The sequence below is a fragment of the Rhipicephalus microplus genome, chromosome 9 (genome assembly GCF_043290135.1).
Source record: "Rhipicephalus microplus isolate Deutch F79 chromosome 9, USDA_Rmic, whole genome shotgun sequence".
In the NCBI taxonomy this organism is placed as follows: Eukaryota; Metazoa; Arthropoda; class Arachnida; order Ixodida; family Ixodidae; genus Rhipicephalus; species Rhipicephalus microplus.
The window spans coordinates 71,048,468-71,064,806 of NC_134708.1; the positions used below are offsets into that span (position 1 = coordinate 71,048,468).

Here is a 16,339-nt window from a genome sequence, read left to right on the forward strand (position 1 = left end):
GTATACACTGTATTTACTTGTTTTCGATGTTTCGTTTGTGTATGTACAAGTTAAGTGTAGAATAAACTTCCCTTACTTACTCGGTGACAACTTTTCTTGGCATTGGCAGTGAAGGCTACGGAGCCAAATCGCGTGCATACTACCGCCAGTGAATGTAGTTCCCCAATATCGCCTGGGTTTTCAACGTGAAACATAAAAGGCCCTCCTCCATTTTCTCCGTGAAGCTATTTGAGACAGGACGCTGCTCAGACCATTGAGATATTCGTATTTCCAGTATTCTATTCGTCGTGGCTTCGCGTTTTTGAACCCGCGACAAAGTCCCGCCTTCTTACGTGTACCTCAAACGCTAAGCGACAATTGCGTCTACACAAAACGCGGTTGCTGCGCCCCCTACACTTTCCACAGCGTTACTATAGTGCCTATTTAGAATTTTAGAATTTAGAATTTAGAATTTAGAATTTATTCAGAATCGAAATACAAGTGATACAAGTACATGTGTTATGTACAAATACAAAAGGAGGTCTCAAAGTCGTGAGACTGTGAGTGAGACCTCCTATAAAATCATACATGAGTGATACAACGTAATAGTAAAGAGTGGTAAGGAAAGAAATCTGAAGGTATACAAAATGTACAGATAAGCACAAAATAGCGAACGTAAGTTATAAAAAATGTACAGCTAAGCATGCAAAAACTAACACGAAAATGCAGTAACATTCACTCTGTATAATATCAAGCATTATTACGGTAAGGATAGAAAATTTAAGATATACAAATTGTACAGATAAACACGAAATAGCGAACATAAGTTATACAAGGTGTACCGATGAGCACAAAAAACTAACAGAAAAATGCAATAACATTCAGTTCATATAGTATCATGCATTAAGAATTTAATAGGTGCAAACGCAAGCCTTTTTTAAACATTTCGAGGGATCTATTTTTGATCTCCAAAGGTAAAGAATTCCACAGGGAAATAGAAGAAAATTTTGTAGTAAACTTGCCATAATTAGTTCTAGGTTTGGGTAAAAGGAAGTTATTAGCCTTTGCAAAACGAGTCGATGACGACTGAGGAAACTGACTTGAGTGTAGTAAAGGAATCGGAAGTTTTCCATTCACATATTTGTAAATAAGAATGCCGAGAAAATATTTAGTCAGCTTCTGAACTGATAAAATTCCATGCGAACAGAGTAAGGCTGATGCATCGGACATGAAGCCACTGAACGTTATTATTCTCAATGCTTGGTTTGGAAGATGTTGGATGGCTGATAAATGAGTGGCATACGTATTTCCCCATGATGAAATGCAATAGATTATGTTGCTGTGAAAGAAAGCATAGTAAAGTGACAACAATATTTCAAAACGAAAGAACGGGCGAACTTTTAGAAATATTCTAATGGCATATGCGGCTTTCCGCGTAAGCTCTAAAACATGTGAATTGAACTTTAAATGTGCATCTAATTTGACCCCGAGAAACATTGTACTAGAGGTAGAATGAATTTGAGTATCGCTTACGAAGACAGAGGGGTTCCTAGGTATAATTCGATTAGGTGACGAAAATACAACGAAGTTTGACTTTTTAGCATTTATGCTTAATTTATTCTTATTGAACCATTTAACGATATTTATCAGGTCGGTATTTAGTTTAAACAACATCGAGTCAACGTCTTTATCCGTAGTTAATATAGTGGTATCATCCGCATAGAGTATACAGGACGAATGTGCTAGACATTGAGGAAGATCGTTTATATAAATTAAAAATAAAAGCGGGCCCAAAATTGAACCCTGTGGAACACCGATGTTTATGGTTTTAGGGTTGGAAAAGGTACCGGACACATATACCACCTGTTCTCGATCACGCAAATAGTTACGAATTAGTTCTAGTGGAACGCCAGATACACCAATTGATTGTAGTTTCTGAAATAAAATGTCGTGCGAAATAGAATCAAATGCTTTTGAAAGGTCAAGAAAAACGCCTCCAACAACACTACCGCAGTCAATAGCATTTTTAATTTCCTCTGTTAGCGATATCATGGCGAGTTCAGTTGAGTAACCGGGCCTGAAACCGAACTATTTGTTAGAAAGAATGTGAAACTTGTCTAGATAACACCGTAAACGTCCCGCAAAAAGCTTTTCTATGACCTTACTGAAGAATGAAATAATTGCTATAGGCCGGTAATTAGAGATTAAACGCTTGTCGCCTTTTTTAAAAACGGGAATAATTTTTGCTTTTTTCAGAGATGTAGGGAAGAACCCAGTTCCAAATACAAGATTTATAATATGACATAATGCATCACAGATTAAATGAGCTATCAGTTTCATGTCAGCAGCAAAGAACTTGCAACTTACGTTCTAGGTACCATATAGCGTTACGAGACGCGCGCGAAATCGTACTACGTCGCGTAGTGCTACATGTGCAGAAGCTCTACCCCTGTAGCTTTCCGATCAGTGCCAATAAATGTTGTCGCCGAGTATAGTCTGCAGTGTTCTGTATTTTTGTCGATATGGCTTCATCAAACGTTAGTCTCGCGGGACGGCTTTTCGCTCTCCCAGGTATACTCTAAATTGTTAGCATCTTTTTCTAAACACACTATGAAAGCATTATTGCAAGCCGGCAAAGCTCACGGCGAAATTTTTGTCTACAGGGCCTCATCAAACGTGAGGCCCACTGGATGGCTCCCGTAGTAGACTACTTAGTACTCTACTATACCCCCCCCCCCTTTTTTTTTTAAACCAACATTTAGGGGACGGCTTTATGCTCCAGTACTTTAGTACTGCTCTAGTACTCTGCTAGAATGCTTTAGTACTCTAGTGCCTAGTACTAGAGTACTAGGCACTACTCATGAACAACTTTTCATGAACAGCTTTTCTGAACACATTATGCATAGACAGTGTATTGGTGCTTGACCGCCGTGGCACTGGGACGATTTAATGCTATCCCTCGGTAGTGTTCTGCATACTCTCATTCGTAGAGTATTTGTTCTTAGCACGGCCGCGAAACGGTTCGAGTGGCCATACTTGACTATGCCACGATGGTGACTGAAGCCTTCTTTTTACGGGGTTTGAGCCGTTTATGTCTCCTTGACAACCAATTTTGTTCTGCTACGCAAGGATTCTCAAACACGTGGTCCGCCCATGACTGTCTGCACCCAACATTTTTTTTTCTGACAAAGTTAGTTCGTTAGCTACAGGTGTCTGACTAGTTTAGGCGCTCTCTCCGTGAGCCTTCCGATATGTTGTTACCTTGTCTTGAAAGATAACTGCGAAACAAGAACCATATTTGACTAACGGCGTCCTCTTTCGACTCGTTTTGCGGATGGCCATTGACTTGTGGGAATCGTGGCACCGAATTGCTTTCAGTAACGGCCGGCAGGGCAACATTTTGCTTTAAAATTCAGCATTTGCTTGCGTTTTCAACCCCCCCCCCCCTTGCCTGCCTGCTCAAACCTCTTTGCGTACCCCGGCCTTTATGGGACTAAATTGCGTCATTGCGGCTCTCTGGCTGGGGGCAGCTCGAGACCCACGGTCTATGCCGACGCTTTCATGTTACGATTTACGAAGGTCGTCGATGACTGCGCAGCTCGAGCGCACCAGTCTAAAGGGCCCAAGGTGAATCTAGAACGCGCTCAAATGCTTTGCAAGGATAAGGCTGACGCGATCATGTCATGGTTTCACCAAATCGTTCCCAACACCCCGAACAAACTTATGTACGCTAAAAACTCAACTGGCAAGGTATGACTTCTTATCCGTCATTTTTCGATTCCTGACGACGACGAAGTGATTCTCTCACAGAACGCTTGTGCCCGTGTCCCAGTGTTTTCAATTTGTTTTCCTGGAAATCCTGGGAGCTGCCGCTCCCTCCTTTGCGGTGATGCTTCAGGGCACACCTGAGAATGTTCCAGGCGTGCAACCGTCGCGCCGGGCTTCGTCGTTCAGGAAGCGTAGCAACGCGTCGAGCGACACCGACAGTGAGGCAACCGACTTGTATTCGGCGGCTTTGAGTCATCGGATGATGACTTCACGGTCGTCATGAATCGATCTACAAAACGAAGACTGCTGCAGACGGCATCGTCGGCAAGTGTTTCCACCGTTAAGACTGCACCACAGCGGTGGCCGCACACCATGCAGTTTATGCCCGAAGACCCTGCATCTAACTTGCGACTCCTCAACAGGCAAGTTCTTTCTGTGCTTGTCGAGGAAACCGCGCCGAACGAGGTCAAAGACGTGAGGATTAATGCACGAAAGAATGTCCTTGCTGTAGACGTTATGCACCGTAGCGCACTGCAAAGCCTTCGGCACATAACAGAAATCGGCAACGTGAAAGTTCGGCCAATGGTGGCTACAGGTTGTAATGGCACTGTAGGCGTCATTTATGATGTGGATATTTCCATCTCAGCTAATGACCTGCCAATACTAATAAAGCCAGCGACTGAAGGCACCCGCATCACGCACATTACCAGACTCGGCAACTCACGCTGCTTGAGGCTTGTGTTCGAGGGAGACAGCCTTTTCTCGTATGTCAAAGTTGGCCATGTTCGCCACTCAGTGCGTCCTTACATACCGAAGCCACTGCAATGCTACAAGTGCTTCAAGATGGGACACGTAAAAGGTGTCTGTGAGAATAAAGTTGTGTGTCCGCGGTGCGCTGAGTCTCACTCAAAAGACGCCTGCAGTGCCACCATACTACGATGTCCAATCTGCCACGGCGCTCATGAGGCCTCATCCAAAGATTGCCCGCGGGTGCGAAACGAGCACGCGGTACTCAGGCGTATGGTGCGGGACAATTCAACGCACAGGGAAGCTGCCGCTACACTACGCCGACGATGGCGTCGTGGGCGAAGACCATCACGGAAAAACGCCTCTACCGATGGAGAGATGTCATTCTCTATCAAAGAGGCTGACCCACAAACACCGAGCTGACTGAAGACGGATACTGCCAAACAGAAAAAAGGGACAGCAGTCGCGCCTTCCGAACAGTGGCCCTCTCTTCCACGACGTCCACCTACTTCGGAGCTGCATCGAATCCCGCTGCCCTCGACGACCCCTCAAACCAGTGATGCGATGAATGAAGATCAAGTGATAAGCTTGCTGCAATCGCTGATGAGTACCATGCGTGTCCTACTGAGTAATATGAAGATTTCTGCTGCGCAGACCGCACTGCATGTGATGGACACCCTGAGTCCGGTGCTTGCAGCTCTAAGGTAAAACCATGGCCAGCGAAGCACCGTCGTTTCGAGCGGAAGTCAAGAATGCATCTGTCTTTCAGTGGAACGCCAGAGGACTGAAGTCGCGCATGTCTGACTTTAGACAGTTTGTATTTGTGAACCGCTTCCCCATTATAGTAATTTGTGAACCCAACCTGTGTGCTTCAATCAAGCTGTCAGGATATGAGTGCTCTATGTCCTCCACTCACAGAGACTGCAGCAAAGTTATTGTATTCATGTGCCATGACCTCACTTACGTTCACCACAGAGTCTCGCCTGATGAAGGGAATCAGTATGTGTGCCTTATGTGAAGAAGGATAGGGTTGCTTTCACGATTATCGGAGCTTACTTATCTCCATCAAGCCGCCTTGACTGCAAGCGCTTACGCGGTATTCTGACATCGACTCCAAGGCCATGGGTGATCACTGGCGACTTCAATGCCCACCATTTCCTATGGGGAAGCTCCAGGGACAACTCTAGAGGAAGAAAGTTGGTGTCCTTAGCCTCGGAGTACAAACTCTGCGTTTGTAACGATGGAAGCCCTACATATTTACGCGGATCAGCCTATAGCAGCTGCCTGGACCTTACATTGGTTTCTCGCTCACTTACCAGGAAAGTGCACTGGTTTTCGGATCTGTAAACGCGGGGCAGCGACCATATACCAGCTTACCTGTGTATAGAAGGTTTCACCACCTCCAAGTCCTTAAGAGGCCTCAAGTACACCGATTGGCCGAAGTTCAAAATGTTAATGGAAGACTGCTGTACCGACGGCTCATCATATAACCTAGAGGACTCGATAAAGGATGTCCAGCATAATACCACGCATACACATTTGACTAGTCACAAGCGCACTGATTTCGACATCGAGCTTGAGAAACTTCGCGCAATAGGCCGTCGTGCAGAACGAAGGTACCGACGGACAAAGTGCATGGATGATTTGAGGCTGGCTAGACGCATTTAAAAGAAAATGCAGTGGCACATGGATAAACTGGCTAGGCGACGTTGGACATCCTTTTGTGAGTCGTTGGATCTACGAAAGCCCCTATCACTGATATGGCGAACTGTCCGGGGTCTTCGCACAACCTTTGGTCAGCGACACTCGTTTACATCTCTGGCACTTCACCTTCGATGCAGAGAGATTGACGTCGCAGAATCTTTCTGTAGAAGAATTGCCGGTGATTCCAATTTCACAGTATCAAGAACGGGAACATTTGACAACCCACCACCCTCACGTGATCCCCGTATGGAATTCCAGTTTTCTATGGATGAGCTAGAGGCGGAACTGGCACTGTGCAGACGTTCTTCAGCGCCCGGACCTGACGGCATTACCTATCGTGCCCTTTGTAATTTTGGAGACGAAGCTCGGAAGGCCCTCTTACGCCTATACAACGACTCCTGGCAGACTGGTACTGTTCCCCAGGCATGGAGGTCAAGTCGCCTCATTCCACTTCTAAAGGCTGGTAAATCTCCTTTGGATATTGCCTTATACCGTCCTATCGCACTTGCCAGTTGTGTGGGAAAAACGATGGAACGAATGATTCTAACACGAATGGAGTGGTATTTAGAGCACTACGAAATCTATCCAGTATTCATGACCGGATTCAGGCGCGGCCGTTCGTCAATCGACAACGTTGTTGATCTGGTGACATATGTTCAACATCAGAAAGCCTGTAAGAGACTGTGCGCCGCCCTGTTTCTAGACGTTAAGGGGGCTTACGACAATGTCACCCATGAAGCCATCCTTAGGGCTTTGGAAACAGTAGGTCTTGGTGGCAAGATATATATGTGGGTGTACAGCTACCTACAGCTGAGATCATTTTACGTGATGACAGCGAATGGCCCAACACCCGATTATTACAGCAGCCGAGGAGTTCCTCTGGGAGGAGTGCTAAGCCCTACTTTTTTCAACCTAACTCTCATTGGTCTAGTCGAGCAGCTACCTAGCACTGTAGAACTTTCTGTCTATGCTGATTACATCTGCATTTGGACATCAGGTGTGACAAGGCCTCAGCTTTGCGCCCGCCTTCAGAAGGCTGTTACAACGACGTCATGCTATCTTCGTAAACAAGGCCTCGAGGTGTCCTGCGGAAAATGTGCAGTGGTAGCGTTCACGCGGAAACCAATGTCTGTTTACAGTATATCGATTAATAAAGAATACATATCGTTCAGCAGAAGCCACAGGTTCTTGGGTGTCATAATAGATAGAAAACTGTCGTGGACTCCACACGTGAACTATGTGAAGAAGCGGCTGATCGCAACATGCCACATGTTCAAACTCCTTGCAGGAAAGAATTGGGGAGTGCCCATACCATCCATGCTACAACTGTACAGAGTGCTGTTTATCGGATTCTTACGGTACAGCTTACCTGCAGTGTCTAACACCGGCAAGACCAACCTGCGCGCAATTCAGAGCATTCAAGCCCAAGCACTTAAGATATGCCTTGGAGTACCCCGCAGTGCTTCAGCGGCTGAAACCATTGCCATCGCTCAAGATCACTCGATAAATACGCATATTATTACCGAAACAATGCGCATGCACCTCAGGCATTATGCCAGGACCCCTTCTCACCACCTGGCGAGCCTAGCTTCTGAAAGGCCCCGCACGACATACGGCACTATTGTCTCCAAGCATCGTTCATCGTTTGCTGAGACATACGCACCTGCATCAAAGCCACTGCTTCCTCCTTGGAGCTTGAGCTGGCCGCGAGTTCACTTAATGATTCCACGAATGAGGAGAAAATCGGACTTACCGCCACATGCCCTGAAACAACTGAGTCTATTCCTACTGGAAGAAAACTACAGTAACCACGTGCACATTTACACGGATGGCTCTACTACGCCATCTAGTTCAGGCGGAGCAGTGGTTATACCATCACAAGGAGTAACTCGGTGTTTTAAGACTTCACATGTGACAAGTTCAAAGACGGCAGAGCTCGAGGCTCTGCGCAATGCACTGGAACACATCAATTCAGAAGAAAGACCAGGTAAATGGGCTGTGTTTTCTGACTCAAAACCAGCGTTACAGTGCCTGATATCAGTTCTCCGACGCGGATGCCACGACCAGTTGACCTACCAAACCGTGAAACTTCACCACCTGTCAATACAAAAAGGCCATGACATCGTCTTTCAGTGGTTACCTGGGCATAGTGGTATAGGCGGCAATGATTCTGCAGATCATGCTGCTCGCACGTCACATAAAGAAGCGAACAGCGTTCCGATACCGCTTTCAAGAGCGGATGCGGCGAGGCAGATTCGTCAACTGGCCCGCAGTCTCACACTGACTGAGTGGAACACACCAAGCATACGACGTACATGACTGCACGAGCTCGACCCTTCACTACAACTCCGGCCTCCACCCGGCCTACATCGACGTGAAGCTTCGCTTCTCTATCGCCTTTGGCTGGGAGTTGCTTTCACGAAAGCTTATACCACGTAAATCAGAATTACTGACAGTGCGGCGTGCGTTGTTTGTGGCACCGACGAAAATATCGTACACCTGCTGTGTCATTCTCCTCGATTTGCCTCAGATAGACAAGTACTTGCCAACGCAATGCGGCGACTGGATGATCGGCCTCTTTCTGTGCAGGTGCTATTACAGCAACGTACACAAGCCTCGACAGCCCACAAGGCAGCGAAAGCCCTGCTGCGTTTCCCGAGAAAGACAGGCTTGTGTGAACGCCTCTGACATGCGGTAGAGTTCTACACGCTGCAGTGAAATTACTGTCAGTCTCTTCCCCCCCCCCAATTTTTTCCCTCTCTTCCCTCTTTCTTGTCTTTCTTGTCCCCTTCCCTAATCCCCCAGTGTAGGGTAGCGAACCGGATGTCTTTCTGGTTAACCTCCCTGCCTTCTCCTTTTTGTTGCTTCCTCCTTTCAATTCCTAGAACAAGAGTTTTTTTTGGCGTGTAAATTCACTATTCCATTTTCTCATGATAATCAATATACTCGCTGCTCTAACAATGTTTCATATGTAGTGTCAACTACTGCTCAGGCCAGTGGACTCAGTTAACGCACATATGCAGGACAACTGTTTCCCCGCTAATCAAGGCACCACTGTTGCATCCACTCAATAACCTCCACGGGTGCAGAGAATACTGAGAACTATGTTAAGCGATATATCGTGGTTCTGGTGCGTAAGAGATTATTATTATTATTATTATTATTATTATTATTGTTGTTGTTGTTGTTGTTGTTGTTGTTGTCGTTGTTGTTGTTGTTCATATTGGAATCCAACTAAATAAATAATTCTAGGGGGGAACCATAATTATTGACTTGTATGTCGAGTAGTGGCTAGCGATGAAAAACTGTCGATAGCACTATAGGTACTATCGATAGTTGAGTCACTATTGAACTGTCTATGAGAGGAAAGAGCTATCGATAGTACTACCGATAGCAAATTTGTTAGTGCTATAGATAGTGAAAAATCAGAACGCGTCAACTAATTGCAGCTGAGACTAAGCTCATCGAGTGCGTCGTATGTGGTGGATGGAGCCGGGAGCCAAGGATGGGTGACGAGAAAGTCGGCATACTTGTGTTTCTTGCCATTTATTTATCAGAAAAAAAATGGGGGCCGCGTCCAAGAAAATTGCCTTTCGCAAGTGAATTTTTCTCAATGACAGGCCGAATGCTTTAATCGCCTTTATAGCGTTATATTTGGATGACGTATTTTCTTACAGACCAGCTGCAGCCAGGGACATTTCACTGAAATTTTCGAGTGTCGACCGAGTTCTTACTCTACTCGGCAGATGTTACTCTTAACCTTCGCGATGTGTAGGTTTTGACAAATTGTAAAATATGTGTGATCCTTGAACCAACAGGCGCTTCGTAGCTTTATCGAGAATGTCGAGCTCGGCGTAGGCGACCCTCCGTCCCGCGTGAACGATGCGTGAGTCCATGAGGATGACGTCACCAAGTTTTGCCGGAGAGAGAAACCTGGGAACGGAATGGAAAAAAAACGTTTATTACAGAGGGAAAAAAATGAAATAAGGTTTCAAAGCAGGTGGGCGGGGCCCCTAGTCCAGGGCTCCGCTGGCTTCAGCAGCCCGGGCGCCTGGTCTAGAAGCGCCACTGGAATATCCTTTTCCGCGCTGGCGAGCAAGTTCTCCCAATGCTACATAGTGAATTTTTTTCGCCGGAATCTGAGGCGTATTAATTTTGGCCAGCCTTAACTCATATGCCCACGTAATGTGAGCCGGTGTTTGCTGTCCTCCACACCACGTGCAAGAACTGGCGTATGCGGTTGGGTGCATCGCATGTTTTAAACGCAGGCTAGGATATGTAGTTGTCTGCAGGGGGTGCCACTCATGTGCTTCTTTCACACTCAGCCGAAAATGGGGCGGGGAGTATTGCCGTTGTTGTCTACGCTCGTGTTCTAAGTTATCCCGAGGTGTGGGGGGGGGGGTGCCTGGAGTAGCAGACGAGTAAGGACGAGGGACAAGACACGCGTGGTTGGGTTTTTGTTTCCTCGCATTGTTTCACTGCATGGTTCCCGTCATCATCAACATCAGCCTGACCACGCCCACTTCAGCGCTTTCCCGCCAGTCAACCTGGTCTTGTGCTTTTTGCTGCCACGTTATACCTACGAACTTTTTAATCTCATCTTGGTAGGAAGCGCAGCCACTATTACGCAGAACACACAACACAAGCGCTTAATAATAATAGTGTAATAGTGGCTGCGCTTCCTACCAAGATGGATTCGTACCAACTGGACCGATACAATTGTTTATAATTCTCATCGACCCACCTAACATTTTGTCTACCCCTCGTGCATTTGCCTTCTTTGGGAATGCACTCATTACCCTTAATAACCAGTAGTTATCCTGCCTACACGCTACGTGCCCGTTCCATGTCCATTTCTTCTTCTTCTTGATATCAACTATGATATCCTTAACAGCAGTTTGTTCCTTGACCCACTGTGCTCTTTTCTTGTCTCTTAAGGTTACACCGATCAATTTCCTTTTCATCACTTGATTGCTCGTCTGCAATGCAAGCTGAGCCCTCTTTGTAAGCCTCCACGTTTCTGCTCCGTGGGTAAGTAACGGCAAGATGCAGATGTTATAAACCTTCCTCTTGTGGGTTAGCCCCGCCACGGTGGTCTAGTGGCTATGGTACTCGGCTACTGACCCGCAGGTCACAGGATCAAATCCCGGCTATGGCGGCTGCATATCCGATGGAGGCGGAAATGTTGTAGGCCCGTGTACTCAGATTCGGGTGCACGCTAAAGAACCCCAGGTGGTCGAAATTTCCGGAGCCCTCCACTACGGCGTCTCTCATAATCATATGGTGGTTTTGAGACGTTAAACCCCACAAATCAATCAATCAATCTCTTGTGGGTTAGCGGCAGAGTACCAGTCATGATTTGAGATTGTTTAACGAATGGTATTTACCCCATCAATATTATTTTAGTTACTTCCCTCTCATGGTTCGGCTCCATGGCTACTTCCTGTCCTGAGTAGACATATTCCTTACAACGTCGACTGTCTCTGCACCTATCACAAAGTGCTGTTTTCTTGCCGAGAATGTTACGCCTGACTTTAGTTTCATGGATATTAATTTGCACATCATCTGTACAGCTTTCAGTGCCCAGCTCAGTAATCATGAGCTGTAATACATATCTTCAGTTACTCATCAAAGCAAAGTAATCAGTGAATCACAGGTTACTAAGATACTGTTAGTTAACTGTTATCCCCAACTCCTCCCAATTTAGGACCATGAAATCTTCCTGTAAACTGTATATTTTTTCCAGTATGTTTACGTACGGTTCATTGATGCCCTAATTCCGTAGTACCTGCATCATTGCTGATGTTTCCACTGAGTCAAATGACTTCTCGTAATTTATGAAGGCTATTTATAGGGTTGTTTTGAAATGAGAGCGCACTACTTAGACATGGACAGAAAGACAGGGGCATGCGCTTATGGACGCACGCACGTACCGATGGATATACAGACAGACGAACGAACGGACGGACGGAAGAACGGACGGACGCATGGATGGATGGACGCACCGATGGTCACACGGATGAACAGACACACGGACGGACGCGTGGACGGACACATGAACGGATACAAGCAAGAAATGATGGACGGACGGAAACGCGGATGTACTGACGAACGCTTCGCCCCCCAAATCATCATTCACTCCGTGGATATGTTGTGATTCTTTTTTACACCATGCAGCCAATCGCACCGTTCGCCGCTCGTGGCATTTTTCTGTCGCGAGAAACGCGGTGTGCGTTCCCAGCTCTAGTAGCTAGCGTGCACGGTGAAAACATACTTGAGGTGAACAAAACAAACAGCGTTCTCTGCTCGGCGTTGGCGTTTCACAGTGGCATCTCTAGCACACATTTCCAGTTGTTTTTGAGAGGCGCTTAGCCAGTGGAACTGTCGAAAGTGAAGTGCGAATGGACGAGAAAGTGGGGCCAGGGAGGAGAGATTGCGAACAGCAAGAGAAGGATCGGCGAAGCGCTGCACCTACGCTCTCCTACATTCTCTCGCACTCCATGCTCTGGTCAACGCCGGCTAAATTTCAAGGCGGAAAGGCTGCCGCAGTGACGTCAGAGGTTGGGGGCCCAGTTGCCCAACTGAGCATGCTCAGTAAGACGTCTTTTCCACATCTTTTATCCGGCCCAATCAAGCCGCAGCAGCTGCGAGAGCGAGAGCCTTGGTTCTCCTACGACGTGAACGAAACACAGGCTTTCCGCCGCGTTCGCGGCGTAACTGGGCCCCCACCCTCTGACGTCACTGCGGCAGCCTTTCGGCCTTGAAATTTAGTCGGCGTTGCTCCGGTTGCTAGGGGCAAGGATAAGCGCGTGCGCCCGCAGCTATGGGTGAGGGAGTTAGAGCGAAGAGTGAGAGCGGTGCCACGGACGCCGTAGACAACGCCAGATGCCTGACATATACTGATTAAGAAACTTACTCACGTTCAACAAAAACTGAATTCTGCACATATGTTAGTACAGTACCTTCTAGAAAAGTGAAAGTATTGCTGCAGCCTCATCACGGCAAAGTAGTAATGAGAAGAGTGGTATAGACGTTGTAAATCGTTCAGTGCTTACTTAAACAGCATTTATAAAGTTTGATGTTATGGCATCGACGGAATTCATTCATTACACAGAGGCAATGCATTTCGCAATTAAGAAAACTTTATGGAACCACAGTGCGTGCCTGCAACGCGCTGCACTTCACAGCACCTACATATAGTGCATACGCATACAGCCTGAGCGTCTGGCAGAAAGCCTAGAGAACCTAACAAACTTGTGAGCTTTACATGGGCAGCAGGATATGTTTTTGTCATAATTGTATAAAGAACGTCATCCTCTATTACTGGACAAAAAGATTGCCACTCCAAGACACAAGAGTTGACTTCAGGTAGAAGCTAAGTAATTCTAGAAGACTGTATACAGAAGTTCCACACTTCAGGCTGAAAGACAATTCATCATTATCCTGCACAATGCAGCTTTGAACGCTTGCCATCAGCTCATCTTGAGGTATCGAATGGTACAAGTCCTCAATGTCTATACTGAAAGCGCTACATTCGCTAGAACTATCGGTGATCAGAAACTGTACCACCTCTTCAAAATTACTGACACGATAAGGATCCGGGATAGCAAGAGTTTCTAAACAGCTTTGCAGGTACCTCGAAACAACATTTTGCCACGTGTCTCTTTTGGACACAATCGCTCTGAAAGGCATTTCCGGCTTGTGTGTTTTGACCGTAAAAAATATATCAAGTATTCAGATACTTTATATATATATTGTGGGCATTTGTAACTTACATCGTCCTCATCCCTGCATAATCACAATCACCATCATCCGCTTGTGTCTTTGCCCTCATTGCCACTCTGGTTCATCATCATCGTCATCGTCTGTGTGCTGGCTCTGCCCGTTCGTTTTGCGAGGTCTTTCCTCAAATAAACGCTGCCGCAGCCAAGACTACCAAGACTTCATACGTGGTGGAGGTGGATTTTCGGTCCTCTGACCTCCCGCAGCCCGCTATACCCCCTGGAGCTTCGTTCAGGCCGCCGCTTGCGCCCACAGTCAGGCAGCATGTCCCAGACCGAGCCTGCCGGCACTGATGTCATCAACCACGCACCGCCGCAAGCTGCCCCTCCTACTTACATACACGGACATCAGCGGGAACCCCCGCTCTTCGCTGGTAGTCGTGGAGAAGACGTAGAAGACTGGATCGACGACTACGACCGCGTAAGTGTCGCTAATCGGTGGGACGAGGCCGCCAAACTGCGTTACGTCCCATTTTATCTGACCGGAGTCGCAAAGACATGGTATTTTAACCACGTCATTGACTTACCCGACTGGGTTACCTTCCAGCAGCAGCTGCGGCACGTCTTTGGGACACCAGACATTCGATCCGCCGTCGCGAAGAGGACACTCGATACTCGCCGACAACATCGCGGTGAATGGTATACTTCATACATCGAGGATGTCCTCGCACTCTGCCGGCGTGTCAATAAATACATGCCGGAATCGGACAAAGTGCGCCGCATATTGAAAGGCATTGGGCCTGTTGCCTTTAATGCCCTCGCTGTGCAAAACCCAGCTACCATCGCTGATGTCGTTGCGACATGCCAGCGCCTTAATGCGCTGGACTCCGTCCGCCTGCAACCAGACATCGGCGACCACCACTCCACGTCAGATGGCCATCTGCGTGACCTCATCCGGGACATTATACGCGAAGAATTGCGGTCCATGGGCTTCACACCTCCTACACCACGACCTACTCAGCCTTCGGGAATGCCCTTATGTGACATCATCAGGGAGGAACTTACATCCCTGACTGGCTCTGCGCCCGTACAGCCACCTGCTTCTCACCCTTTAGCCACGTACCCTCAAGTTGCTGCCGTGCCTCCCAGCGACGCCCACGCGACATTGCCACGTCGATCCTACGCGTCAGTTGCTGCCGCTACCCCTGTGAACTACCATTCCGTGCCCCCTGACCCTTCGGCCCACCTGACCGCGCTATCTCCAAGTTCCCCGAATGCCTTCTATTCTCCACCGTGGCGCTCGTCTCGCCCTGTATGCTTCTACTGTGGCTATCGCGGCCACATATCCCGTTTCTGCCGGAAGCGCCAGCAAGATGAGCGTCGGAACGATGTGCGTGAACGGGATTTGTACAACGGGGCGTCTTATCAAGGTCGGCGTTATTCGTCTCCCCCGCACCGGTCTCCATCTCCTCCTGCGTCGACTGCACCACGAAACAGCCGAAACACGAGACGCTGCTCGCCTTCGCCCTTCCGCCGTTCCACTTCTCCACTTCGGCCCGCCTCATTCGCCTCTGATATTCGTTCGGAAAACTAAGTGATGCAGTTTGTGGAGGAAAAACTGCATTCGGAATTAGAACTGAAATTCCTCCATTAGGCCCGTGTAACATGGTTTCTGTGGAAGTGGAAGGAGTGCGAGTCGATGCTTTGGTGGACACAGGTGCGACAATGTCTGTGATACGTGCTGATTTGTGTGAACATTTAAGGAAAGTAATGACGCCTTACGATGGTCCCACGTTAGTTGCTGCCCAGGGGAACATCATTCGCCCTTCCGCGCTTTGTACTGTGCGTGTTTTCATCGACGGCATCCGCCATCATGTCCAGTTTGCTGTCCTGTCCCGCTGCTCTCACCAACTAATTTTAGGGTGGGATTTTCTATCATCTGCTTCCGCGGCGATTTGTTGTGGACAACGCGTCGTTCACCTCGCTGACACCGACTACATGCTTGACGACGATAATCAGAAGCCACTTCGTCTGGTCGCTGCGAAAGACATCGAACTCCCGCCACTACAAGAGCAAATTGTCACCATTACGTCCAACGGCATCTATCACGGGGATGTATTGGTCTCACCGTCACCACTTTGCGTTCGCAAAGGTATAGTTCTTCCGTCCGGTGTCGTTCGTTTTTGCAATGGCTCGGCACTTGTCACCGCTGTCAACTCTACACCGGAGAAGATCTTACTGCCACAGGGCACAACTGTGGCCCGTGTTGCTGACTTCGAGCCTGTACTCGTCACGCCACTTCAGGCCATCGCATCCAAAGAACCTTGCCTCGGTGAGCATGTTTCTTCCTCCGCCTTTACCACCACTATCAGCAGCGAATTGACATATTCACAGAGGCAGCAGTTGCTCGCATTGTTACA

At 47.6% G+C, this 16,339-nt stretch overlaps 1 protein-coding gene across 1 annotated transcript in view; it reads right to left on the reverse strand.

Annotated features, from left to right (window-relative positions):
- Positions 1–9,727: 9,727 nt before the first annotated feature.
- The window catches only part of LOC119163267 (acyl-coenzyme A thioesterase 13), a 29,207-nt gene continuing 22,595 nt past the window's right edge, over positions 9,728–16,339 (reverse strand). Inside the window, exon 3 of the mRNA XM_037415228.2 lies at positions 9,728–10,131. Within this exon, the coding sequence (XP_037271125.2) occupies positions 9,954–10,131 (178 nt within the window). The 3' untranslated portion in view covers positions 9,728–9,953. The remainder of the gene's footprint in view (positions 10,132–16,339) is intronic.